Source organism: Canis lupus, chromosome 11 (assembly GCF_011100685.1).
Source record: "Canis lupus familiaris isolate Mischka breed German Shepherd chromosome 11, alternate assembly UU_Cfam_GSD_1.0, whole genome shotgun sequence".
In the NCBI taxonomy this organism is placed as follows: domain Eukaryota; kingdom Metazoa; phylum Chordata; class Mammalia; order Carnivora; family Canidae; genus Canis; species Canis lupus.
In genome coordinates, this window is record NC_049232.1 from 64,450,135 (window position 1) to 64,477,573 (window position 27,439).

The 27,439-nt window shown below is 41.6% G+C and overlaps 3 protein-coding genes across 8 annotated transcripts in view; 1 reads left to right on the forward strand and 2 right to left on the reverse strand.

The window, feature by feature from the left end:
* The window catches only part of ELP1 (elongator acetyltransferase complex subunit 1), a 58,566-nt gene extending 47,382 nt beyond the window's left edge, over positions 1-11,184 (reverse strand). The window contains exons 1-9 of one of the 3 annotated variants that reach the window (XR_005367131.1): positions 10,603-10,744; positions 9,018-9,180; positions 7,778-7,930; positions 7,265-7,346; positions 6,445-6,525; positions 4,145-4,230; positions 2,485-2,581; positions 1,853-1,943; positions 668-791 (exon numbers count right to left, since the gene is read on the reverse strand). Coding sequence is in view for 2 of the 3 variants with exons in the window: in XM_038553036.1 (XP_038408964.1) it covers positions 668-791; positions 1,853-1,943; positions 2,485-2,581; positions 4,145-4,230; positions 6,445-6,525; positions 7,265-7,346; positions 7,778-7,930; positions 9,018-9,180; positions 10,603-10,604 (879 nt within the window). In the remaining variant the exon portion in view is untranslated. Of the gene's footprint in view, positions 1-667; positions 792-1,852; positions 1,944-2,484; positions 2,582-4,144; positions 4,231-6,444; positions 6,526-7,264; positions 7,347-7,777; positions 7,931-9,017; positions 9,181-10,602; positions 10,745-11,032 lie in introns of those variants that run through there. The other 2 variants (XM_038553037.1, XM_038553036.1) reach the window with 2 other exon arrangements.
* A 268-nt stretch (positions 11,185-11,452) lies between these two features.
* ABITRAM (actin binding transcription modulator) lies at positions 11,453-17,783 on the forward strand. Of its 2 annotated transcripts, XM_038553044.1 has the most exons (6): positions 11,453-11,584; positions 12,420-12,471; positions 13,027-13,156; positions 16,094-16,170; positions 16,250-16,319; positions 16,411-17,783. In XM_038553044.1, exons 1-6 carry the CDS (start codon positions 11,506-11,508, stop codon positions 16,546-16,548), a joined length of 546 nt encoding a protein of 181 aa, XP_038408972.1. In that variant the 5' UTR covers positions 11,453-11,505; the 3' UTR covers positions 16,549-17,783. The 2 variants fall into 2 exon arrangements, with proteins under 2 accessions (XP_038408972.1, XP_038408971.1); XM_038553043.1 differs by lacking the exon at positions 11,453-11,584 and having other exon boundaries at positions 11,714-12,471.
* Positions 17,784-19,338: 1,555 nt separating this feature from the next.
* The window catches only part of CTNNAL1 (catenin alpha like 1), a 60,087-nt gene continuing 51,986 nt past the window's right edge, over positions 19,339-27,439 (reverse strand). For 2 of the 3 annotated variants that reach the window (XM_038553040.1, XM_038553042.1), the window contains exons 15-19: positions 23,706-23,754; positions 20,928-20,984; positions 20,481-20,594; positions 19,737-19,820; positions 19,339-19,605 (exon numbers count right to left, since the gene is read on the reverse strand). In XM_038553040.1, coding sequence (XP_038408968.1) covers positions 19,540-19,605; positions 19,737-19,820; positions 20,481-20,594; positions 20,928-20,984; positions 23,706-23,754 — 370 coding nt within the window. In that variant the 3' untranslated portion in view covers positions 19,339-19,539. The remainder of the gene's footprint in view (positions 19,606-19,736; positions 19,821-20,480; positions 20,595-20,927; positions 20,985-23,705; positions 23,755-27,439) is intronic. The other variant, XM_038553041.1, reaches the window with a different exon arrangement.

A 27,439-nucleotide genomic window follows, 5' to 3' on the forward strand; every position in this document is an offset into this window, starting at 1 on the left:
GATACTAAGGAACTATTACAAATCTTGTAAGGTATGATAATAGATTTGTGGTTAGAGAAGAAAAATGTTTTCTTACCTGTTAGAAATGAATATTAAAAATCAATTTCTAGAATCAAAACCCCAGGGAACCATAAAGTGTGTTTAGACTAGAAAGTGGTGACTGGATGAAAACTATAAAATGCTGGCATCTGTTCAAAGTGAATAAGAAGGTCATGGGAGCAAATTAAACTTCCTCAACTTTTAGCTTCAATTTGTAATTTACGTGTAACATAATTTTAACTTATGTTTATGTTTAATTATTAAAGCTTACCACCATTTGATGTTTCTGCTCATAAAAATCCTAATGGTATACAAGTGGCTCAAGGTTTAAGTGCTATTAATGAAAAGTATCTACCAATGGAAGCATTATGCTTTTGTCCAAATGAACAATACAAATGAGGATTTCTATTTCTATCTGTATTTTACCTAGAGTAAGAATGTCATTTCTTCTTTGCAAAATATCCTTAAAAAAAAAAAAAAATCTTTCAAAAAAAATTCAATTATAAGAAGCCACTATTTTTATTACTATCTACTCTGGAGCTTCTCCTTACATGCCCATATCAGATATAAGCCTCTATAGCTGTGGGAAGTTCCCTAAATTTGATGGTGAAATAACTCAGGCACTTACCTTAACCTCATCTTTGAGGAAAGGAAGTGTAAAATGTCCATGAAGAAGGCCATTTTTCTCAAAAAACACAATATCCTGCTGATTGGGTTTCTCTTGTGTAGATGCAATCAAACTACCTGAGGGCCTTAAAGCAAACGCTGGATGTTAGAACCTCTGAAAGTAGAGCCAGCTGGCTAAGAATGAGATTTAAGTCAGAGAAACAATTTTTCCAAAAAATCTCCATCCAAGGAAGGTTTAAATCCCACATGTCTCTTGGTAAGCACTTTAGCCTAGTGGGGGACTACACCTGCCGAGAGAGAGTGCGTCTATTCTTAATTTGCACAAAGGTTCCATTTGCTTACAAAGACTTACAAATTTAGACTGCACTAGTGTGACTTAAAAAAAAAAAAAAAAAAAAACCAACAATAAATTTTTAAAACTATTCCAAATACAATATCCTATAAAACCACAATGTATTTTTCCTTCAAATATATGACTTTGGCAACTACTTTATGCTCAGATAGGTATTAAGATTTCTCAACTTACTTAAAACATCCCAACTGCCTCATCTTGTTCACATCTGTCTCTACAGTTTTACTTTAAATACCTTTCTCTCTTTGCTCTCTCATTCAATTGTCAGGTACTGGTGGGAAACACGATGTCTATAACCCAGAGACAGAGGAGTCTGTTATATAACAGATGCTACTGAGACAGAAAACATTTCTTCTGTCTTTCCTCTGGGTAGTTGCAGACACTGGACAAGACATAACTTGAGCTGGAATCCAGCCTGCCATGTTCCTCAGCAAGCAGAACCTTCTGGCCTAAGAGGCTGTGGCTTGGGCAAAGAAGAAAGCCCTTTTTCTAGTTTCCACCAAAGCTCCACTGCCCCACGAGCTTTGTAGAGTGACTTTCCTTCTAAGCACCATTTTCTGTTCTACACAATGGCTTCATATAGGCCCACCCTGTAAGCTGTAAAATGCGGGCCTTGGAATGACAACATCTGTGAAAAAGTTCTGAATCTACTATTCAAAATGAATTCTGACTTCAGAAAAACTAGAAAGAGAAAGATATAAGTTTATAGCCAAATGAGAAGTTAATATCCTTTTGTGTTACATGAACACCTCTATTTAACATGTACCACCACCCTTACCCCACTACTACTATCTTCTCTGAGGAAGAAGTTACAAGGTTTCTTTTCCCACTCACTTCCATGCCAGAGCTGGTCCCAGGCCTGCCACAGGCTCACTGGTTGACTGTAAGGCAAACTCTCGGTTCCATACTCTGACCTTCCGAGCTCCTGTATAGCAGGCAGAGTTAAATAGAAAAACTTAAAATGCTGTTAAGTCCGAACTATTCAAACATCTCATTAATAAAAACTGCCACAGTTTTACAAAGCCGAGTAGATTAATCTTGTTAAGAATTTGTACCCAGCGGGGGTGCCTGGATGGCTAGTTTAAGTGTCTGCCTTCAGCTCAGATCATGATCCCAGGGTCCTGGGATTGAGTCCTGCATCGGGCTCCCTGCTTAGCGAGGAGTCTAATTCTCCCTCTGCCCCTCCCCAGCTCATGATTTAACTTTCTCTCTTTCTCTCTCTCTCACCCTCCCACCTTCCCTCCCTCAAAAATAAATTAATTAAATCTTTGGGGGGAAAAAATGTGTACCCAACAGGTAAGAGGCCTGACCAAATGACCTCAAAGATCTCTTTCAGTTCTTAGCTCTAAATTCATTTAACATCTAAAGCAGCACCTTGTATGTATAATTTTAAAAAATAAAAGGAAGAAAATAACTTGAACTTCATAAAATAATTTTTTCCCTTTAACTACAATGTATTTCCATACCTGTCTCTGGGCAAACAACACTCACAGCAAAAAACTGGCCATCACCACGCCAGGTCACCTGCGGCCTATGGTCATCCCAGGGCAAAGCCGACTCATACTAGAGAGGAAGAAACACAAATCTTACTGGGGAACTTAAATAGTCCGGGATCAAACAAGCCCCAGGGTATTAAAACTAAATCTTTTACATGAGACATAAGCTATCTAGAAAACCAACCTCACAGAATCCTCAGGAACCCTTCTAGAAGGCCTCTTAGACTCAGAAATCATCAAGAGAACAAAACAAAATCTGTCTTCAGGCATTAAAAAAGGGGGGCCTCCAAGCACGGCAACAGAGAAAAAGAGCTGTAGATCTGGATATTAAATATTTAGACCTGAAGAATCTACCGGGTTGTTAGAATAAGGAAATAAATGTTTATCTCAATGTAAGAGGGTAGAGTCCTAGTTATTTGGTTACTGTGTAAGCTTCCCAACAGTACAGATGAATTAAGAAGTCGGCAGGGAAAGCCAGAGGTGGTAAAGTCAATAGCAGTGATGGAAATAGAAAAGTTCTGTGTTCTGCAGTATGGGAAGAAGAAAGGTCTCCAGTGCCGCCTACATCTCGGTCCTGAAGGCCTTGAAGAAAGGCCGATCTGCAAGATGGGGGACACAGGGCCACCCAAGCACCCACCATCACACTCCAGTGACAGGGTGCAACAGAATGCCCTCAGCACCATACTTGCACGGGAGAGAATACACAGGAAGCCTATCAAGACCTATGCTCAATGACACTGCCCTATGGCAGAGAACACAAGCCTGCTCTAGTGAAGGGTTAGGAGATGACATATGAGTTACTTGGAAGGTGGCCAGAAATCATTATGGATAGAAAATGTAAATGACAAGCTCATGGAAATGTCTACACGTAACATAAATTATATGCTTCCATTTGTTCTGCCCAAATCTTGGGATCATTCTCAATTCTTCTTTGTCACCCCACATTTAATCCATTATCAGTAACTCCTATAGTTCTACCTTCAAAAGGTATTCATAAAAAAGGAAGACTAAGAGTTTCATCCAAAGAGAAAAATCATGAAAAGTATCTAATGTGTGCATGTATGAAAACATGCACATAAATCATCAACAGTGAATCGAGGACAACAGCTCTTTCTGAGGAGGAAGGAAAGAGAAACAGGAAGGGATACACAAAATGCTTCATTTCTATCTGTGAGGACATATTGTTTAAACCAAATATTGGTTAAAATTATTCTCTCTACTGAAATTACAAAGCAACTTGGCAAGGAAAAAGGGTCTTTCTAGAATGACTCATTCCCTAAGGAATGAAACAGTTTGTTTTATTTTTTTATTTTTATTTTTTTTTAATTTTTATTTATTTATGATAGTCATCACACACACACACACAGAGGCGCAGAGACACAGGCAGAGGGAGAACCAGGCTCCATGCACCGGGAGCCAGACGTGGGATTCGATCCCGGGTCTCCAGGATCGCGCCCTGGGCCAAAGGCAGGCGCCAAACCGCTGCGCCACCCAGGGATCCTCAGTTTCAGTTTTATTAAAGAAGAGCTCTATTCATCATTAGCCTCTAACAGGACACCTGGAATTCCTGGTAGTAGGCAAAACTTCTACTTGTTCAGTCAAGGTCCTATATCCATCAGACCAATCTTACCATCTGCACCTGAAATGCTGCTTGCCGGCCTTCTGATCCGTGGAACTGCGTCTCTTTCCTGCCCCATCCAACAGTGATAAACTTGCCTAGGAAATGATTAAGAACATGCAAGACAACCAATAAGCTAAACAAAATGAAATAAAACAGTTTCATTGCTATTCTTCATTAAGTTAGTCACTGGTCAATTACCTGGGTCCTCTGAGACCTCTCAATAAATTGACCAGCAGCACTCAATATTTGGAAAATCAGTATTCCAGAGTATACGCATCGATGATTTTTGAAGAACTTGAAATGCCTTTCTTTTGGAAAGCACTTTACTGCCATCTTATATATTCTAAATTCCCTCGATGACAGCAATTCCCACTTTACAAGTAAGAAGAATGAAACGTGAAGAATTTACAAGACACGTCTGCTCCTGAGCAAGTTCACCTCCTCCCAAGATTGTAAAGATTCCCTACGTGTCACTGACTCCCAATCCACAGCTCTGGCCTATCCTGAGCTTCAGCTCCTTATGTGTGCATACTCTACATAGTGATTCCATACGGTCCTTAAAACAAACAGAACTTGTCACCTACCACTAATTAGCTGGCACTTCCCCCCACCCACTCTCTCTGTTACTGGCATCTTTATTCTGGTTACCTGAGCTTCTGTGTCCAGAGTCCCATTAACTCTTTCCTCCTCACCTTACATATCCATGCCCATTTATGTCACTTTCTTAACTGCTATTTCTCAAACTGGCTAGGACAGCAGGGAAACTATGCATACATATTCCAAAAACATTTCTGAGATAATTTCAAAAATGTATTCCCCTCCTGAGAATCAAATTTCTTCTAAATTCCTCCCTTCTTTTAGCCCCACACCCACCTTTCTTATCTGGATTCCCATAGCACTCCTATCCGATCACCCTGCCTCCAGTCTCTTCCTTCTCCACCAATCAACCAATCAATTTTGCATCATCAAAACCTTTAATGGCTGATTGTATGTCCAGATTCCCATCAAACTCAACCAAAATATATCCTGCTTATTTTTTTTAAGATTTTATTTATTTATTCATGAGACAGAAAGAGAAAGGGGGGGCCGGGGGGGGAGGTAAAGACATAGGCATAGGGAGAAGCAGGCTCCGTGCAGGGAGCCTGACATGGGACTCAATTCCCGGTCTCCAGAATTACACCCTGGGCCGAAGGTGGCACTAAACTGCAGAGCCACCCGGGCTGCCCTATCCTGCTTATTTCAATCCGCACTCATGTCCTGCCAGCAGCTACTCACAGCTGCCTAAACAAGCCAGGACATATCTATGAAGCATCTGTGCCTTGGACTAGACTAATTCTGCTGCTTAGACCACTCCACCCCACCCCCCAGCCCTCCGCCCTCAACTCTCACCTACCCAACACCAATTCAGCCCGGATAAAACACTCAGCCCACCCCAGCCTCTCCTGGGAAATCTTTCCTCTCCACTGCTCCCTTATTCCCCTCATGCTACCCTGATACCTTGCACAACATGTTATCATGGGACTCCTCAAAGGAAAAGCTGATTATCCATAGCACCAAACACACTGCTGTGTTCATAGCACCTACTCAAAAGTCATTTCTGGATAAATTATTTTTGAGCGAATGAGTAACAACTTTCTAAATGATGTCCTCATTCTAAATGATTTAGGAGAACAAGAAGGCATGAGGTCAGTTATCAGCAAAAGTTAAAATCCCTTCTCCCCACCATCTCTCTCAATTGGGCCTTCCATCTGGTGCCCTCATGTTGGTCAGAGCCTCTTACACACAATAAACATCTCCCCTCTTCTCCCCTTTCAATACTCCCACAGCTTCAAGGCCCAAATCACCTCAGCTAGATCTTAGCAGGAAAGCAATCTGATGGTTCCCATGAAAATGTAGATTCAAGTCTAATTAGTAGGAACAAAAAAAATCAGCCTTCTATCCTACCTCTCTTGTTTTTGCCCCAAAACTGTACCCCAGAAATACTCTCTTTACTTTAGCTGGCACAGTTCCTTTCACTGAAGCCCCGGCCTATGCCTGTCACGAGGTTTGGGCAACAATTATGTAGGTGACATTCGGTAGGTTTCTGTTCTCCCAGTTGTTGGCAAAGTGAACTCTCAGACCTGGAGAGGCACCAGAGGTATGCCTTGTCTGGAATGGGCTACAGGAACGGGGTTATCAGACACTGAATGCACGAGGCTTCCTGTTTCATAGCTCTCTGGGTTTATGACGTGGCTATTAGTGTGCAAGAAAATGATCAAACCTGGGAGGAACTTCAGATCACAAAATGTTTCAAACAGAGCTATACTCACTTTCACCAAAATCATCCTGGTGGATCTGCTGTTCCATGATTGGTTCAAAATCTTTTGTCATCATAATTAGGGTCTGTTGACCTTGGATGGGCACAAACAAGAATAATTTTGTTTTTGTGCACAAATTTGCCATTTCCTAAGTATCTACAACACTGGAAGCTACAGAGCTGGAGTGGAGGAGTCTAGAGTCAGAAGAGGGAAGACATAATTCATTCTAAATATTTTGACTCTCATTTGAAAAAAAAAGTAAAAAAAAAAAGCTTCGACCAGCTAAGTTACCTGATGCTTACTATCAGCTATTTGCGTGTGTAAAGCTAACACTGAAGTCTACTTAGCCCTCCTCCACTAACTTCAAGACTTCACCAAGCTATCTCTACAAACACACACCAACCTCATCGGGGGTACCAGCTTATAGAAACGCATCTGGAATAAAGAGACTTAAAGGAAAAAAAGTAATTTTTAAAAGCTCATGGGAGCTCCTAAAGAGCTATAAAAGCAGTCTTCAGAATCTGTTTATAGCAGCTATTCCTCTTAGTGTAGGTCAAATATTGCTAACACTTTTATCTACAAATGTGGACCACACAGATTTCCAAGTTTGTGACTTCGTTTCCAAAAATTGAAACAGTAAGGTGAAATAACTTCTTAAAATAATATATTAAGAGATGAAATTTAAGTCAAAAAGAGCACATTCCCTCTAGATTATAATGCTGGTATCACTGCTCAAAGAAATTTTTTGAATAAGCACTCCAAAATTTAAGCCTTTAAAATATTAGGAGTCATGTTTTATAAAAGTCACAGGGAGAAACAGTGACAGACTTACCTGTGGCAAGAAGCACCAGCTCTTGGTCAGGACTCCAACTCATGACAGAGATACCACTGGCTACACTCCCAACACATTCCAGCTGCATCAGTAGACAAAAGTGAGTTTTTTTTTTTTTTTAAATTTTTATTTATTTATGATAGAGAGAGAGAGAGGCAGAGACACAGGCAGAGGGAGAAGCAGGCTCCATGCACCGGGAGCCCGACGTGGGACTCGATCCCGGGTCTCCAGGATCGCGCCCTGGGCCAAAGGCAGGCGCCAAACCACTGCGCCACCCAGGGATCCCCCAAGTGAGTTTTCAAAATACAGCTGAAGTGTAGTTGAAATACAGCTAAAGCCATGACAACAACTTTTTGTAAAAAAAAAAAAATATGTAACGCAAAGACTCTAATTTGCAAAATGCTTAAATATGATATTTAAGCAGTAGCTCCTGATTTTTTAAGCTTCTACATAAAACACATGACTTATTTAAGGATGCTTGAGGTTTCCTCCCCACTGGACTCCTCCACTTACCTGGCATGTGCTGAGATTGCAGAGTATGACGTCTCCGGAGGCTGTGGCCATACACACAGACTCCTGATCCAGCAAGTCCTGAATACCAACAATGCAGCCACTTCCATCCTCTGGAAGAAAGCCTTCAGACACTAAAGAAACTTCATTTTTCACCTTTCACCAAAACAAATACATAAACAAATTAGGCCAATCTATTTTCAAGGACAATTCATAACATTTCCAAAAATAAGTTACTTTTTAATGCTCCTTTTCTAATATAAAAGCTTTCAAGTGTTTTTCTAGATTAAAATCCAAACTTCCATTTGAGAAATATCACACTACTGTCTTTAATTAAAAAAAAAAAAAAAAAGTTAACGGGACCTTTCTGCCAAGTAAGCACTATACAAAAGAAACATGGTTTCTTTAAAAAATATTCAATAAAACATGAAGAAAACTATGGTTTTTAACTAAGGTTTCCTAAGATTTCTACAGCATGGGGAGAAAGAACAAAGAATGCAATCACCTAAAATACATTAGTAGCAAATATAATTAAGGGAAGAGCTCAGGATCAACTCAAAGATTTTTTAAAGTACGTGCGTACATAAAATACACACACGTACATACATATGCATATATACATATGTGTATATGTAAGTATATACATGTACACTCAGGATCCAGCACTGAGGATTCTCATTTAGCTGGCACAGGACGGAGGCTGAAACACAATTTTAAGAAGTTCTACAGGCAATTTTCATTTGCATTCTCAGTTGAGATCCACAATTATAAGTAGTATTTACATGATGGAAAGGGTAAAAAGGGCACCCACACAAAATGTAAAGTCAGAATTTTGCCAACTTACAATTCAAATAGAAGAAGAGTTAAGGGTAGGTTACAACTTCAGTAATGTCTCATATGACACCAGTATAAAGCCAAGGGAATGTTCATTTAGGAGGATATGTATTCAGTAAGATTCAAACTAAAGACTATCTGGGGGAAGCAGGTTTAGAAAAAGATAAGTCGGGGATCCCTGGGTGGCTCAGCGGTTTAGCGCCTGCCTTTGGCCCAGGGCGCGATCCTGGAGCACGGGATCGAGTCCCACGTCAGGCTCCTGGCATGGAGCCTGCTTCTCCCTCCTGTATCTCTGCCTCTCTCTCTATGTCTATCATAAATAAATAAATAAATCTTTAAAAAAAAAGAAAGAAAGAAAAAGATAAGTCGAGGGTCTTGCAAGTGCTGGCATTCTCCATCATTAGCTTACTTCTCTTGTGACAGGGTCTATTTCTATCAGTCCATGGTCTGAGCCAATAAGCACGGTGCTCTGTTCAGTTCGAAGAGAGATGCACTGAGGTCTCCCTGGAGCCTGAATATCTCTGAACTCCAGGGTCTGAAGTAACTTTAGATTTCTCATGATGAGGCAATTCCTGAAAGAAAAGTACAAATACCCCTTGATGAAGAATTACTCTGAGAGAAAGGAATAGCTTACCAGGGATAAATGTCACTCATATAAGCAAAATGATTCAGGGGCCGAGATGTGGTCATTAGAATAATCAAGAAAAAAAGAAAAAAGATCTCATCTGAACCCACACAGAGACGTGTGGCAGCAACCTCACCAACTCAGAGTGTTTATGGTTTACAAACTTAGATTCTGGAATCTACTCTACATTCTTACTCTTTGGGAGAGGTAAGACTCTCAACTTCAGAATTGTTTTTTCAAAAAGACTTAACAAGGCAGCTCTGGTGGCTCAGCAGTTTAGCGCCGCCTTCAGCCCAGGGCGTGATCCTGGAGACCCAGGATTGCGTCCCACGTCAGGCTCCCTGCATGGAGCCTGCTTCTCCCTCTGCCTGTGTCTCTGCCTCTCTCTCTCTCTCTCTGAATAAGTAAATAAATAAATCTTTAAAAAAAAAAAAAAGACTTAACATTAGTCATTCCTCAGGAGAGTTGGAACGATCAAAATAAATAGGAAAACACTTCCATTTTTTGCATATAAGAATATCTTTATGGGGGCGCCCCGGTGGCTCAGTCGGTTAAGCATCTCCCTTCGGCTCAGGTCAGGATCCTGAGGGCCTGGAATGGGGCCCCATGGAGCTCCCTGCTCAGTGAGGAGCCTGCTTCTCCCTCTGCCTCTGCTGCTCCCCATGCTGGCTCATGCTCTCTCTCAAATAATCTTAAAAAAAAAAAAAAATCTTTACAACCTGAAAGATTTATAAATCCATATAAAACCCTATAGATATATACAACACACACACACTGTATGTGATGTTTCAGGACCATCATTGTTATTTCCTTGTCTTCTCAGAAGTGTCCTACTCCTTTTCTTCTTTTTTTTTTTTTTTTTTCCTTTTCTTTTCTTTATTTTTCTCCCCTACTCCTTTTCAAAGTCAGGGAAGCAGTATTCTCCACAGTCCCCCAGGACCTCAACTTACTAGTACCTTTTCTTTTACAACTGCAATCCCCAACTCTTTCACCCTCAATTAGCCTCTTCCTATCAAGTCTGTATCCTCTCTGAAATTTCTGGCAACTCCTCCACCCTGGTTCCTCCGCCCTGTCGCCTCTTGGCTAATGATCATGCCCACGGCAGGCAAGTACCACTCGGCTCATTAACAGGCTGATGAGATCCCCACGTCCAGCCCTGACCCTCTCCAAAGTGAACAGTAAAACCACACGTGCCCCCCTCTGAGGTTTTTCACAAGGAGCCCTCACAAGCACGTCACACACACACTGGAGAACGAAGCACGGCTGTTCTCCCACTCAAATGAGCTTCTATTTGAGGACAAGGCATTTCTACTCTCTCTGTCCCCCAAGCTGAAAAATGGTCTCCCCCCCCCCCTTTTTTTTTGCTCACATTTCTCACTAAGCTATTCATTTACTGGTTGGCTCCGTCGCTGTCAATAGACAGCTTCAATCCTTCGCACCGTGTCCGATCGATTCCACGACCCGGTTTGTGGCTCGCAGGAAACATCCGCTGGGCGCTCGGGTACGCGTCGGGCCTTGGGGACGAGGAGGGCTGCCAGCGCCACACGGGGGTCACCGGCCGGAGGGACGGCGCGCACCGAACACCCCTTACACGGAGCAGCACCGGAGGCGTCTCCCCGAGGAGTCGCGGCGCGACAAGCAGCGCCGCGCCCCCCGCAATCCACCCTGGGCCGCCGCGCGTCAGGCGGCTCGGCGGCGCCGTCCAGCACCGCGAGGAATCCGGGGGCCGTACACGTGCGGCCCGGGAGCAACCCGTCGTGCCCCCCGCCCCCGCGCGAGCGAGCCGTCCGAACGCTCACCTGCGACGCGCTCCGCCAACAGCGGCGCGTCCACCTTGGCCTCACCGGCGCCGCGCGGCCGGCCTTCCGGAGCCCAGGGCCGCTCTCCCGCCCGCCCCTCCGGCCTTCGGGCCGCGCACCCGGGAGACGCCGAACCGCGGGCGCCGCGGGGGGGACTCAGCCCGGCGCCCCGGGAGTGACGTCACGAGGCGCAGGGGGCGTGGCCGGCCCGCTCCCGAGCCCGGCACGCCAGAGGTGGGGAGCCGCGCGGCCCCTCCGCCCGCTTCTGCTGTCGGATCCCGGCTTTGACGTCGGCCTCCAGCGCACAGGGCCAACCCGGCCCGGCGGCGGGGTCTGCGGGGTCTGCGGGGCCGGGACAGCAGGGCGCGTGCGCACACCGCGGGCCGCGCGCCGGAAGTGCGCCATCCTCCCGCGCCCTCTCGGAGGAAGTGCTCGGGGCGCGCAGGGCGGGGGTGGTGGCGCCCGCGGTCGCCATGGCCACCGAGCCCGCGGCCGCGGAACCCGCCGTGCCGTCGCTCGTGGATCGTTACTTCACTCGCTGGTACAAAGCCGGTAAGTGGGGGGTTCGGCCGCGCTGTTCTGACGCTGCGCGGACCGGGCTGACAGGTCGCGAGCCACGCGCGCTTTCCCCGGCGCTTCCTCCGCGCGGCCGAGGGACCCGAGCCCTCCGTCCGCATTCGGTGCCCGCGAGGACCGGCTCGGCCCCACGGCAGCCGCGACCGCGCTACGACTTAAGCCATCGGGTCGGAAGGAGGGTAGCGGCAGGAAGGGAGGGGCAGTTGGCTCAGGGGAGGCAGTTAGACGGCGGAACCCAGCATTTCCCCGGAAGGTGCCGGTGCCACACACCTGCCCCGTGTGCCCGGTAAATGTCCGTGGGGAGCGTCCTCGAGGCCGCCTCTAACCCCTGCCTGACGTAAGATCTAGGCGTACTTATTTTTTTAAAAATACCGTGGCACACAGTTTTTTTAAGCCAAATTTAGGGTTGACTCAACGTCCCGGCTTACCCAGAACTCAGGGATTTCCCAGAATCTGAGACTTTGAGAGCTAACATGAAGACAGTGCCGGGCAAACCAGAAGAGTCGGTCACTATGAAAGTGACCGACGAGACCGGCGCCGCTGTCTTACACGACGGCCGCTTGTTCTGATAGGAATAACGGTTGTGTTCGTCTTAAAGTGAAGATGAAGCGAGATGGAGCAAAGAGTCAGTCATTTAATATTGAGCGAAGGATCCCACCTGGGCAGATCCCTTTCAGTACTTTACAGAAAGCCTCTGTGCACATCTTTTTAAGTAACGAAGGGACGCCAGTGATCAGTGCGTGTGCATCCTCACAACTGTCTCTACGAGCACAGTGGCACCAGCCAACAGGCTCGTTCATCATTCTTCCAGATGTCAAAGGCAAACCCTGTGAGGACCACTGTATACTACAGCACTCCAACCGGTAAGCAAATTGGGAACCTTAAATTATAAAAATAACGTGTCTGGTATGGTCCTGGATTAAACACATATTCATTAAGTGATTCTCCTCCACTGTGTGGCGTTTGTTACAGTTTGGCGGACGAGGAGCGGTTCAGTGCATACTCCAGACCTGCGGGTGGGGGAGACCCCCCCCTCAGCCAGCCACCCCCGCAGTGACCAGCCTCTGCCCAATCACAGCGAACCGCGGGGGCGCACAGCAGGGACAAGGGCAGAGGCACAGGGAGTGTCCTGTGCGCACAGCCATGCCTTACCCCTCTCTCTTCCACCTCAGGTCCACCTGAGGACTTCTGGTGCGTTGCCTTTTTCTGGGAAGGCAATTCAGTCTCTTTTTTCTCCTCTCTTATTAGTGCATTCCCTTCTACAGTTAAGGTCCAGCAGTATGCAGAGGAAAATGGGGGGAATGATAGTCTGACTAAACAGCTGTCGCTGGGTATGTTCTTGGGCCGGTAGGTGTACTGTGTGGTGTGAGGAAGAATTATACCAACCCGTAACAGCATCAAATTTTTGCTCCTTGTAGAATATGTGTCATCACATTAGCAGAATCTCATCCAGTTCTTCAAAGTGGGAAAACAATCAAAAGCATCTCCTATCAAATCAGTACTAACTGTAGCCGACTCCAGAACAAGGTCTCTGGGAAATTTAAGCGGGTACGTCCTGTAATCCTCTACTTAAGTCTTCAATGTCTTAGTCATAAGATAGATCTAGACAATTAGATGTGCTGATTTCTCTTTAAGATCTATTTATTTATTTTAGACAGAGAGAGACAGAGCGCGCGCGTGCACAAGCCAGAGGGGCAGGGGGAGAGGAAGAGAGAATCTCAAGCAGACTCCCATGTTGAGTGCAGAGCCTGACATTACAACCTGAGCTAAAACCAAGAGTCATACACTTAATTGACTGCACCACCCAGGCACCCCTGATATGCTGATTTTAAGAATACTTTAACCCTAAAGAAATTCTTAGACCAAAAAATGAAGTATTTCAGGAAGTATAGGATTTGTCATATTTTCAGGTTTTTAAAAATTTTTTTATTTATTCATGAGAGACACAGAGCAAGGAAGAGACACAGGCAGAGGGAGAAGCAGGCTTCCTGCAGGGAGCCCAATGTGGGACTCAATCCTAGGACCCCAGGATCACAACCTGAGCCAAAGGCAGATGCTCAACCACTGAGCCACCAAGGCGTCCCATAGAAGACCCTCGTTTATACTCCCATTTGTAGTTTTGAAATCCCCCATTTGTGGTTTTGAAATTATAATGTACCTTATAATTATTAATTTCTCTTTGTTCAGGGAACACGTGGACTTCGAAAAGCATGAACCTTTCTTAAAAGATAAAGTCTAGGGCAGCCCAGGTGGCTCAGCAGTTTAGCACCACCTTCGGCCCAGGGCGTGATCCTGGGGACCAGAGATCAAGTCCCACGTCAAGCTCCCGGCATGGAGACTGCTTCTCCCTCTGCCTGTGTCTGCCTCCCTCTCTCTCTCTCTCTCTGTCTCTCATGAATAAATAAATAAAATCTTAAAAAAAAAAAAAAAAAAAAAACAACGATAAAGGCTATAGGGGCATCTGAATGGCTTAGTTGGTTGAACATCCGACTCTTGATTTCGGCTTGGGTCATGATCTCAGGGTCCTGGGATTAAACCCTGCATTGGGCTAGTGCTGAGCATGAAGCATGCTTGAGATCATCTCTCTCCCTCTGCCCCTTCACTCCTCCCTCCCTCCCTCTCTTAAAAAAATAAGAAAGAAAAAAAAAGGTAAAGTTCATCAACTACAAGCATAAGGGTACTTGTGAAATTCCTGTGATAAATCTTTGTCCAAAATCATAACACTTATTTGTTGAAAAACAGAGGACCTGCATGTGGAACCCACTACAGATAAATTTTGATTCTCAGCACTGCCATTCACTTATTCTCCCAAGGGAAGTGATTTTAAAAAAGGGTCAAAACACTTCTGCTCTTTTAACACAGACCCAATGATAGACACACCTTTTGGGACAAATCCCCAGCCCGAAAGTGAGGAGTCACATTGACAGGTATTTTGAAATGAAGTACCCATATGCAGAGGATTGAAGCCAATGTGGTAGCATCTTTATACTGTCTAATAATGTTTTGAGCAAGGGGTGCCTGGATGGCTCAGTCGGTTGAGTATCTGACTCTTGGTTTCAGCTCAGGTCATAAGCTCAGGATCTTGGGGATCAGGCCCCATGTAGGACTCTGTGCTCAGCTCAGAGTCTGATTGTCCCTCTCCCTGCCCATCTGCTACTCTCCTCACCTCCACCTCGCTTACAAGTTCTCTCTCTCTCTCTCAAATAAAATCTTTTTAAAAGAGAGAGAGAGAAAATAACGTTTTGAGTGGTAAAGAGGTTATAGGAATAGCCTCTTAACCTCAAATACCCATGTTAAGTGTAGGAAAAATTTCTGGGAAAAAAGTGAGCAACATGAGAGATTTGTGCATCAGTTCCCATGAGCTGCCTTGTAGATGTTTGCTAGAACCTCACGGGATACATCAGTATAGTGGAGTACCTGAAACAGTCATGCTGTAGCATTGGAACACATGTCAAAATGTAGCATTTGCTTCTCAGTTACAGGATATTGGGTAAACTAGTTTTATTTGCTATTTAAAACTTTTCTGTATTTTCCCAATTTTCCTCAAAGTGCATTCTTTTTAATTAGAAATATCACTGCTTCAAAAACTGTTAGTGATTGACCCTAATAAAGAAGTTCCTTTAGTAAGTTTGTATAAATAAGTAAGGAAATTTAATGAAAGTAACTTTGTATAAATGTTATCATACTCTGTTGTGTTGAATTTTATATTATTGGTTATTGAGGGATTTTCTTACACTTTGGAAATTGTTGTATCTGGCCACATGTAGCTTTCTTATTTAAAGTTGATAAAATAGGGGGTCCCTGGGTGGCGCAGCGGTTTGGCGCCTGCCTTTGGCCCAGGGCGCGATCCTGGTAGACCCGGGATCGAATCCCACATCGGGCTCCCGGTGCATGGAGCCTGCTTCTCCCTCTGCCTGTGTCTCTGCGCCTCTCTCTCTCTCTGTGACTGTCGTAAATAAATAAAAATTAAAAAAAAATTAAAAAAAAATAAAGTTGATAAAATAGGGATGCCTAGGTAGCTCAGCAGTTGAGCCTCTGCCTTTGGCTCAGCGCGTGATCCTGGAGACCCGGGATCGAGTCCCACATCGGGCTCCCTGCATGGAGCCTGCTTCTCCCTCTGCCTGTGTCTCTGCCTCTCTCTCTCCCTCTCTCTCTGTGTGTGTCCAATGAATAAACATATAATCTTTAAAAAATAAAGTTGATAAAATAAATTTAAAAAAATTTTTTAAACTTGACAAAATATATTTTTAATCTTTAATTAAACTACCTATTATTTATCTTAGTCTGCTCTTTCCCCTAGAGCCTACGATGGTACCTGGCCCACTTACATAAATGTTTGAATAAATGGCTTTTCTGTAGTATTGGCAAATACTATATTTTTATTTAAAACAGTAGCTCCAGGAATGTATTCTAACACTGAAGACTGCCTTTCAAAGGAAAATGAAGATGTCCCTCATTTAATTACTTCTTCCCTTTTATTATCAGGGGGCACAGTTTCTAACAGAGCTTGCACCTCTGTGTAAGATTTACTGCTCAGATGGAGAAGAATACACCATATCTAGGTAAGTCGCTTTTTAACCACAATTTAGGAGAAACAAAGGAGGTAGTATCTTTCTTCAAAACAACTTTTGTTTTAAATAGCTGTGTTAGAGGACGGTTGATGGAAGTGAATGAAAACATTCTCCATAAGCCATCTATTCTTCAAGAGAAGGTAAAGGAGGGAGAAAAAAGTATCCCATTCTACATACTTTTTAATCTCATTTTATAGATAAGACAATATTAAATATTCAATTCCTTTCTAGCCATCGACTGAAGGCTACATTGCGGTTGTATTGCCCAAATTTGAAGAAAGTAAAAGCATAACAGAAGGGTTACTGACACAGAAACAGTATGAAGAAGTCGTGGTGAAGCGCATTAATGCCACAACGGCTCCATCATGAGGATTGTAATGGGGTAATGAACAACGCGGCATGCTTATCCCTCCCTGGCCTGTGGCCTGAGCGATCCATGCACTAAAGAACCACCTACACATGTGAAGTGCTTCACCCCAAGCCATCCGCAGAGAAGCCTGACCTTAAAACTTAACCTAGTTTTCCCCCTTTATCTTTTATAACGAGTCTTGGTTCTTGTTTTGTCCTCAGCCTCCCAGATCTGCCCTATGTACTCACTCTGTTCTTGTGCTTTTCTAACAACTGGCAAGGAGAGGATGTTTTTCTGATTAAAAATAAAGCACTTTGAGAAAAATTTGGATAAAACAGATAAGTGTTAAATAGCAAAGTAAAAATAATTTAACTGGGATCCCTGGGTGGCGCAGCAGTTTGCGCCTGCCTTTGGCCCAGGGCGCGATCCTGGAGACCCGGGATCGAATCCCACGTTGGGCTCCCGGTGCATGGAGCCTGCTTCTCCCTCTGCCTGTGTCTCTGCGCCTCTCTCTCTCTCTCTCTCTGTGACTATCATAAATAAATAAAAATTAAAAAAAAATTAAAAAAAATAATTTAACCATCATCCCATAACCCATTAGTAAATACTACATTTTGATATGCTTCGGTTTGAATGTTACGGCATGGTTATTGCTTTTGCCTTGATTTTCCTTCAGTTTAAAGTTGGGGAAAAAAAAATCAGGCCTTTTTTGCCCATTTGGCTTCTGAATGACACTACAGAAAAGGCTAGAACAGCCTCTTCAGCCCTAGCTCTTCTCCCTTTAGATTGTAGGGGAGGGGCAGAGCATAGAGTATACCTCCTCCACTCCTTATACAGTCTGTAGCTCGGATGGCCTTCTCTGAAACAAAGTCGAATGTAACACTGGCTTCTTAAATAAGGGATATAGGAAAAGGCTTTGAAAACTACAAAGGGCTTTCCCAACGTGGAAGTATTCTAATGCAGTGTAAAGCTGCTTATCACAGTACGTACAGTGTAGTTGCTCACACACTCTAGCTGTGGTGTAGCCAGCCAAGAAGTCATTGAGAAGTTGCTGTAATCCAAAGACATAGATGCCTTTGAACAGAACAAAAACTTTTACATCATCTAAACTAAAAACAGAACTGATAGGCTTTAAGATTGTCTACTTACACTGAATTTCAAATAAAAGGACTTTTTAAATTGTTTTTTTTTCTTAAAGGCTGTAGCACATGTACATTTAAATATCTCTGTAAATAAAACAGAAGATGTAATTTAATACAGAAGAAATCCCTTTACTTGTAAATTCCTTTGGTTCTCTATCCGCTTAGCCTGTTGGTCGTAAGTCACCCCTTCCTCACCCCCCATTGCACTTAAATAAGAGAATATTCTCATTTCAGGTATATAAAAGTATTTTGTAAATAAAATCTAGAAGTTATTTTTGATTCACAAGAAAAACTTCTTGTAACTTGAGTGGCAGCATGACTGTCCTTTAAATATACCCACCAGACATAATATAGGTAGTAAGTGTACAGACATCTACACTGATGGTGCTAAGAGCTGGAAACAGAAGCACAAACCAGCTGATCCCCATTTTGAGTAGCATAATGATTCCTGAAGACATCAAAAAGATACTAAAGATAGTAAAAGATGTATTTTTGCATATAACATTACCTCACATTGTTCTCCCATTATTTCTATTTCTATTGTAATTTTAAATAATATTTTGGTCTCAGAGAATAAAAATCATGCTTGATAATTTTTATAAAAGAAGTATTTTTAAAGGTATTAACTAAGCCAAGTATATCCCATATTTTCCTGAATGCTTACAGTAACTTCAAGTGTCTTTCAATAAAATATTGACTAGCTAATTGGTAGTACTGTGGTTCTTCAGAATCTTGTGAATATTGATTGTGATAGCTGACCCAGATAACAATCATCACACAAGCTTATATAACTACTGCAGTCTGGCAACTGACGTGTCCTATCAGATTTCAAAATGAATTTCACAGCACTGGAATACAAGCATTAGCAAAAGTTCAAAACATGGTTAAACCATAAGGAGAGAACATATAAACTACGTCCCTTGATCAAAGCCCCACCCCAAACAGAAACAAAGGTTTAAACACTAAAATTAAAAAGATGAAAGATGTTTATTTGTTTTATAATGAACGTTCCAAAGGCACATTACAAAATGCACGATTATTCAGAATTTATTTTAAACATCTTAGTTCCATTGTTCTCTGTCTCGAATCTTCCATCAGTCAGTACAGAGAAGGATGGTTCAAAGACATTTTTTACACCAGTAAGACAGGCTTAGGATTCCAGCTATTACACAATAATATTGATAGCTGGCTATGGTAAAAGGAGAAGTGAAAGCCATCCCCTAGTGAGTTCCTGTAGGATTCTGTGGGTGAGCTCCATGACCCCACTTTTGGGAATGGGAGAGGGATGTGCAGCACAACAGAGCCCATGCTATGAAATGCTTGTTAGAGAACAAACGTGTGCTACCACGATGGGTGGTCGGTGACAGGACAGCAAAGAGGCCAGTCACAATTGTGGACAGAGGGACTGAAGAAGAGTCCACAGATTTAAGGAAACCCCTGCATTCACCCAGACAACTATGAATATATATATATATTTTTTCCTGCTGAAAATTAGTGTTCTAAATGATAGGCTTAAATAAAAGGAAATTAAGGTATTTTATGCCAAAGGTGAGCACATATTCAAAATAGCTTCTTTGGATAAAACTGTCACTAAGACAGTTGGGATATTTGGTTTGACTTTCAAGAACAGTATTAGTGGCAACGTCCCATTGTAAATTCACACTGCAATTAAGAATGTAGCAACTACCATTGAATTTATTAGTTGTCAAAAAACATCACAATCAGTTTTGTGATCAGAAAATAAAGCAAAATTTCATTATTGTTTTCCTTATAAAATTGTTAAATTTCTGAAAATATAAAGGATCATTTGCTTTCTAAAAATACCAGCTTTGCTCCATGCTGTTCCAGAGATCTGACCCCAAAAGCTTCTCAAGTTTTACCATCGACGGAGTCTTTATTTGTAACTGAGACCCATCTGTTATTTTCCATCTGAAGCTGGAAAGGGGTAAGACAATTAGCTTCTACTTTACTTTCAAAACAAAAATTGCCAAAATTAAATAGTAACTATTTCTTTTGCATTTTTCTTGAAACTAGTTTTTAAGTGTGATTTTCAGAAAAACTCTTACCTTCCTTAGTAGTTTATAGCAAAGTGAGAGAAGTTGGACCAAAATAGCCATCATGGATCTTGTCTTTATAATACACTTATCAATCTATAATGACAGAAAGCAAGCAAATCAAATTCTACAAAGGGTACTTCAAAAGACTGTATCATTGATTAATTTTGAACTGATAAAATATCTTCACTGTGGAAATCTAAAGGATCCTCAAAGGCATATGGATTAGGGCACATAAGCCGACTTGAGGCCCCAGAACACAAGCGCAGGGACTGCTGCCCAGGTCTCATGCCCACTTCACAGAACCCCATGAAGAATAAATGGAAAATCAACCTGTTCTATTTCAAGTTATTTTGGCACTTCTTAAAACACTCCAAATAGTGACAGTGAGCCCCCTACTTTGCAACTTCTGGCACTCTGCTTTGTTGGCATTAGCCAAATTCCCGAAGACAAACAATGGGAGCCCCTGCTTTGAGGAATCTGTGCCCTGGTTAGACATGTGACGACATCAGGATTTAAGGGTAGTTGCCCAGTGTTGCAGAATTATGCTCAAAAGGCTAATTTATTTGGTGAACCTACTGCTCCCCAGGCTGTTATAACTACAGATGATAAATGAGTCTTGCAATCAAGGTATGAAAAATGGAAGTAAACGGCCTGTAACTAATAACACCTCTGAAGAAAAATGGGCTAGAAACAAACCTGATAAGTGTGAAAGTTTCTCAAGTATCTCCCTGAATAACCCACTCCTCCTTTTACCTTTAGAAACACTTGATTTTGCAAAGGTGTCTTAGTTATTGTCTGGAGCTGGTGGCATAAAGGAATTAGCTTGTTTATTTCCAGGAGAAGCATAAGCTTGTCATCATCTTTCAGCTGAAATATAATTGAGGAAGTTATAACAACTCCAACAAAATCCATCTTTTAAATCTTAAATACCCGGGATGCCTCGTGGCTCAGCAGTTGAGCGTCTGCCTTTGGCTCAGGTCATGATACTGGAGACCCAGGACTGAGTCCCACATCAGGCTCCCTGCATGGAGCCTGCTTCTCCCTCTGCCTGTGTCTCTGCCTCTTTCTGTGTCTCTCATGAATAAATAAATAAAATATTTTAAAAAATAAATCTTAAATATGCTTTTACTGTAATAATATACCCCCAAAGTGGGTATTCATGACATCACCACCAAGACCAAGCAGGCAGACTTGCATTACCTGCTTTGAGAAAACTTGTACGCTTGAAGCAAGCTTTAAGCCCTCTTCAGCAAAAACCTAGTGGAAAAGAAAAGTATCACTACTTAGATGTATGTATACCTTACAGATAGTTCATAAGAAATATACTCATGACTAATTGTCATATTGAATTTTAAAAGTAAAGTCTAAACATTAAAGGTCTGTCATGGAACTCCTTAAGTTTTTCTTCTACCCAAGAAACATAAGTGTTTAACTGTATTGAGAAGGAGATTGCTCAGGCTGGGTGCAAAATCAGTCCCTGGAGAGGTTCCTCTACACCTGGAAACTTCCAGTTACTCTGGAGGGTCATAGAGACCTATGATATTTAACCATACAAATTATGTCCTGGCTTCTGGAAGGATCTGGAGCTCATAATATCTCAACAGCAAAAGGGTGATGAATTGTAGAACATTAGGACTTCCTACTTCCAGCTAAAGTTTGTCACCCATACAGATTCCTTAACCAGCCATTTGAGAGGACCAATTTAAATTGGTTCTTGAGTATTCACCATTTTACAATTTAGTGAGAGCAGGATGGTGGCAGAAAACAATGAAAAATAAGGTTGGACAGATAAGACAGGAATACTTAGGATGATTATTTTAAAATGATAACAGATTTTTTCATAGTAAGAGACAGAAGGGGAGTAAAGGCAAGATTCTTAGCTTTAGATGGCAGCAGTAAGAAAGACGAGAATGGCAAATGTGAGGGTGGTTTGTGAAGAAAAGTAACATGCCTTGGTATTGAATTAGAAGAAGAACATGAAGAGGGAGGCAGTGCTTTCAGGGTTATTAACCTTAACTCTATCCAACAGCCTTAACACCTTGCTATCATTGGGTGAACTGCTCTCAAGGTCAATAATCCGTTGCTCCCTTCTTTATCCTTTAAAAGGGAAACCAATGAGTTATACACCTAGATTCTAACCAAACAGAATGACTCACTTATCCCACATTACCACTTTCTGTTTACATTTCTTCTCTTCTGGCCTGCAAAGCCCTCAGAGGCAAGATCCATGTCTATCTCCTGGAATATCATGGTTTTACAACCACCTTAGAGCTGATGACTCCCCAGTCTCTTGAACAATCCTGACACCAGTCTTTTATTTACTACTTAAGCAAATCAAACTGCTAGCTTTCCACCCTCTAAATCTGGTATTCTCCCTCTGTGTTCCCTGCTCAGTAAATGGCACCATCATTTACCCTAGTGGTCAAGCCAAAAACCTTTAAAACCTAAGTCTGATCCTGCCACTGCTCCTCCAAACCCTCAATGGGTTTTCCCTCATACCTGAGAAAAAAGTCAAAGTTCCTCCCATGGCTACAGAGATGTCATACCTTACCATTTTCCTTCTGGCTCATTCTATTTCATACACATTTGCCTCCTTACTGTTCTTATGACCCCTCCAGCCTAACCCAACATCCCAGGGCCTTTGCACCTGCTCTGTCTGCCTGAAGTATTCCAGTATTCCAGGTATCCAGCCCACTCTCTCATTCATTAATGTCTCTACTCCAGTATTACCCCCTTAGAAAGGTCCTTTCTTGTTACCCTTCTATCACCTTCTCTCTTGATCCTTCATGATTTTATCTATAAATGCCTATATATGGGCTTTGCATACTTTACTTTCTACTGCCTACTTCCTCCCACTGGAGGAGTACTGGCAGCACTGGCTTTGTTCTGTTCTCTTTTCTCCACAGAGCTCTTACCCCCAAGATCTGACACACAGTACAAGCTCAGTAAATAGTTGATGAGCGTTTCGTGTTCATCAGTAGACAATTCAGTAGACACTGGTTTAATGAATAAGCTCACACAGGAAGAAGGTGACTAATGAATCTTTTGCAGTGAAATACCCACTGTGATGTGGTATGACTTCAAATGGATATGAGCCAAACTGAACAGAATGAATCCAGAATTCATTCCAATTGTTTTAAGGGAAATTGCTCATTTATAGTCAACTTTATAAAAAAATACAAAAGAAATATTTCCTATAAATCTTCTGACACTGATGATAATCATCCTCCTAAGCTGAATCCCTTTCCTAAAGGGAATGCCAAAGGAAACTACTAAAGGTAATAAACTTATAGAAGTTTCACATTTCAAATACAAGAATGCCCTTGGTTCTAGAAAAGCAAACTAACGTGAGAGTTAGGGAAAGTAATCTTGTAACCCACTTGCCAATCTAAAGCCTCTAACCAAAGGAGAAGAATTCAAGATGGGCCTATATGGAGTTCCACTAGACACAATGGGGCACAGGGAGTGGGATAAGCATGTCTATCTCTCCTTGAATACCTTAAATCAGCAGGAATATAGAAGGAAAGAAGGAAGCTGTACCAAGTACCCTCTTAACTGTCTCAAGCCTATGACAGATGCTTTCTCATGTGTTGTCCTCATTTACTCAATGTCATTCATCCAATCCAATAATGAGGAGACCAAAAAGCCTTTCTAGCATTGAGGAAAGTATCCAGGATATGTGTCTATTAACAGGATATTTCCACCCACTTGGAAAACCTATAACTTACTGCACATATTGACTGTCAACAAAGGCCACTCTGCTTTATCCTTATAATATTTGAATTTTACCCAACAAGATAATAAAAAAAAGCTCCACAAAATGCTACTGCAAGCCCTCTGCTTTCCCACTTTTCTGTAGATATTATGTGTGTACAGGTAAGCATACAAACGTGATATGGTAAATCATTTAGAAAACCTGTTATTACCCACTTTTAGCCCAGAATTAAATTAGTAGCATAAAATGGAAACAAAACATACCTCTAGTTGATGAATTAAATCCTGGGAAGTTTTCAGTGGCCCCTCTCCTCTGAAATAAAATGAATTAGCAAGAAAGTCTAAGAAAAAGTTTTTGCCTCAAAATTGGTTTTATAACATAAAAGTTCTAGAACATTTTGTGTATTAGTAGATCCCAAATTTTGAAGAGTAATATTGAATAGACTAGTAATATTGTGACTTTGTTCTTAAACAACTTTCATATTTTAAAACTATTACTTCTTAGGGTGCTTCAAAAATTTTCAGTGCATATTATATATGTTAATTTTATAGTATAAAGAAATTTAAAACCAATGAGTAATATTTAAGTTTTATTTTTCCTTTTTAACCTTTCTCATTTTGCTTCACAAATTAAATACATGAGATCTGACAAGATGTCTTAACCAAAAGGCCTTTGTTACATAATGGAAAAAGGATCAGACCAAAACTCAAAAAATTCTCATTCTGAATTCTAAAACTTTGACAAGGCATGTCATTTAAGTTTCAGTGCTGAGTATACAAAATAGCCATGATAATATTTGTGCTACCACTCTCATCAGAAGATTAGGGAACATCAGATTGAAAACTACCAAGAAAAACCAAGACTTCTACAAACGAAAGCCAACCACAGCAGAAAGAACAAGAGAAGACACTGAGAAGAGCAGTAACCTAGGCATGAATCAGAAGAAATCTAGTAACAACCAGTTCTGCCCTTAACATCTGTAACATGTGAACAAATTATTCCTGTTCTCTGATAAAATGCTGTGATGATAAATGAAATTATGAAACAAATCACTTAAAGACCTATAAGGCTCTGGTAAGTTTGACATTTTTTTAAGCTATAAGGCACAAAAAAAAAAATCCTAAATATATAAATGATCAAGAAATAGGAATGCCTGACTAGCTCAGTTGGTAGAGCAACTCTTGATCTTGGGATTGTAAGTTTGAGCCCCTTATTGTGGTCTAGAGAGTACTTTTTTTTTTTTTAAGATTTTATTTATTTATTCATGACAGACACAGAGAGAGAGAGAGAGAGAGAGAGAGTAGCAGAGACACAGGCAGAGGGAGAAGCAGGCTCCATGCAGGAAGCTTGATGTGGGGGACTCGATCCCGAATCTCCAGAATCACACCCCGGGTGGAAGGCGGTGCTAAACCGCTGAGCCATCAGGGCTGCCCATCTAGAGAGTACTTAAAAATAAAATCTTTAAAATGATCAAGAAATATGAATTATCATGTATAAATTACTAAGAAATTATATAAATTGTTAAGACAGCCTTAACAGCCTGAGGAAAAGCTATAAAATTGCACAGGAAAACTAGAAAATTGGACACTGTGAAGGCTAACAGATGGGTCTCAGAAACAAGGGGTGCCTGGGTGGCTCAGTCAGTTAAGCCTCCAACTCTTGGTTTTTGGCTCAGGTCATGATCTCATGAGTCGTGGGATTAAATTAAGCCCCATGTCAGGCTCTGCACTGAGCAGGGTATCTGCCTGAGATCCTCTCCCTCTGCCCCTTCCCCGACTCATGCACATTCTCTCTCTCAAATAAACCCTTAAAAAATATTTTAAAAAAAGAAACGAGCAACTAGATAAGACTGGTAAACCACGGATATAAAGGAAAACAGGAATAAATGCTGGAGAAAAACAGTGTGGGTAGAAAACAAAGGCCCCTTGAGATTTTACTACAGACATACCAGCAAGATGCGTCAAAATGGCACCAGGTGTTCCCTACGGCAGAAAATCTATTCTTTCCCTGAACTTAGCATTCCTGTGTAAGAACTCCAACTAGTAACAAATCCCATTCCACAGAGCTTTAGTTATTTCCACCCCCTCATAATGCAGCCTCTCCTGCTTCCTAGTCTCATTCCCTTACCAGAATCCACTATCCTGACCCTGAAACAAAAAATGCTGACCATATCATCCTGGAATATTCTGAAATAAGAAACAACAAATAAAAGAGGAAGTTAAAAAATTTAAAAATTCTGATGAGTACTCTGTTAAGGAAGATTTTATATATCAAACTACATTTACTTAGTGATAATGATATTCCTCCAGTTTTCATCAGTCCAAATAAAATTTGTTTAAAGATCTGCTGATTTTTACCATCATAAGATAACTAGCATGACTACAGCCAAATGTCAAGATCTTTCAGCTAATCTATGCACATTTGGTGTGGGCCAACAAAGGAGTTCCATTTTACTTTCTTCTGCAAATTTGACTTACCAGATTTTAAAGACAGGAACTAAGAAAAAAAAAGGTCAAAATTGTGTTAGGAAGACTCAATCCCAGGAGAAGCTTGTGAAAAACAATTAAGAACAGAGGAAGGAAACCACTGGAAAGGAAAGGTCACCCAAGCTGGAAAGTTTGGCAAAAGTATTAACAAATGACTGCTATACAGAGGCCAAATCACTCAGCCCCGATCACTTCTCCTGCACCATCCAGAAGAATTCTGTCTTGAAAAGGCAGAGGACTTCATCAAGAGGAAATGAATGTTTTTTCCTCACTTCTGATCTTTCTTCTGTACGAAGGAATCTTCACTAGCATCACATCCCTCACTTCTCTTGGCTCTCCCACTTATTTCATCCCATAGAAGAGTGTGGATGTTTATTTAGCTTTTCCATCTTTTTGGGGACTTTGTGAAAATGGATATGGTAGGCCTTTCCTTCCTCCTTTTCCTCTTAGAAGTAAAGCTGCTTTTGGGAGACACCTGCTCTTCTAGGTATTTTAAGAGACATATTCTGTCCTTATAGAGTAAGATTTCTTAATCTAAAGATCATTTTTAAAAACGTACTTACTAGTGGATATAAACTACATTATCCAATAATGGCTTTTTCAATATAAAGGTTACAGCCCCTATCTGCCTATTCTTTTGCTTTTTTTCATTTTGTTCAGAACTCGGGTAGGAAAAGCGTGCTATTTATTGAACCCCAATGCCCCCCACAGTTGTGGAGATCCTAACTACTTTAGTTGAGCTTAAGACTCCAGATGAAAGGTGCCTGGGTGGCTTAGTCGGTTGGGTGACTGACTCTTGGTTTCGGCTCAGGTCATGAGATCGAGCACCACGTCAGCCTCTGCTCTCAGAGGACAGTCTGCTGGAGATTCTCTGCCTCTCACTCCCTTCGCCCCTTCCCCTGCTCACAAGTGCATGCTTTCTCTCTCTAAAGGTAAAGAAATATCTTTTTTAAAAAATGGAATAAAAAAGATTTCAGATGAAATAGATTATATCCCAGAATACTGAAGCTACCTGTAGGTGTGAACCACTGCTGATAATATTTTCAAAATCAAAACAAGTAGAAGAGCCATAGCATTAGAGATATCAAGTATTTTCCAGGTTTCCAAAATTTAAAAAATTAATTTCAGAAAATTAGTGAAAAGTTTAAAGTCATTCCCTGAGAAAATTCTAGAACAGATTATTGAGCAGAGAACTGATAAATGTTTAGCAACATGGAATTACTATACCATATGTATAGATTATTTTAACAGAAGATTGTGGAATGTGATCAACAGGTACTTCTATGAGGCATTTGATCAAGAGTCTTGTAATGTGAACAAGACAGAGAATGTAGGTTGTGTAACAGCAAAGTTAGGAAAATTCTCTGCTATATAATGAATACTGATTCTTGGGGATTTGGCACTCTACTGAGTTGGTAGTCCTTATGGTCCTATTCTTTGATCTCTATTATCTAATCAGTTATCAATCACTTGTATAAAGAGTTAAAAGGCATGTCTTCTAAGCTTCCTGA

What these genes read in the sequence shown, in the direction of transcription:
- ABITRAM (XM_038553043.1), top strand. Translation starts at nt 12,212, where the DNA reads ATGAAGCGAGATGGAGCAAAGAGTCAGTCATTTAATATTGAGCGAAGG. An exon ending in ATACTACAGCACTCCAACCG is followed by an intron (nt 12,472 to 13,026) that starts GTAAGCAAATTG and finishes TGCTCCTTGTAG; the next exon opens with AATATGTGTCATCACATTAG. An exon ending in CATCTATTCTTCAAGAGAAG is followed by an intron (nt 16,320 to 16,410) that starts GTAAAGGAGGGA and finishes ATTCCTTTCTAG; the next exon opens with CCATCGACTGAAGGCTACAT.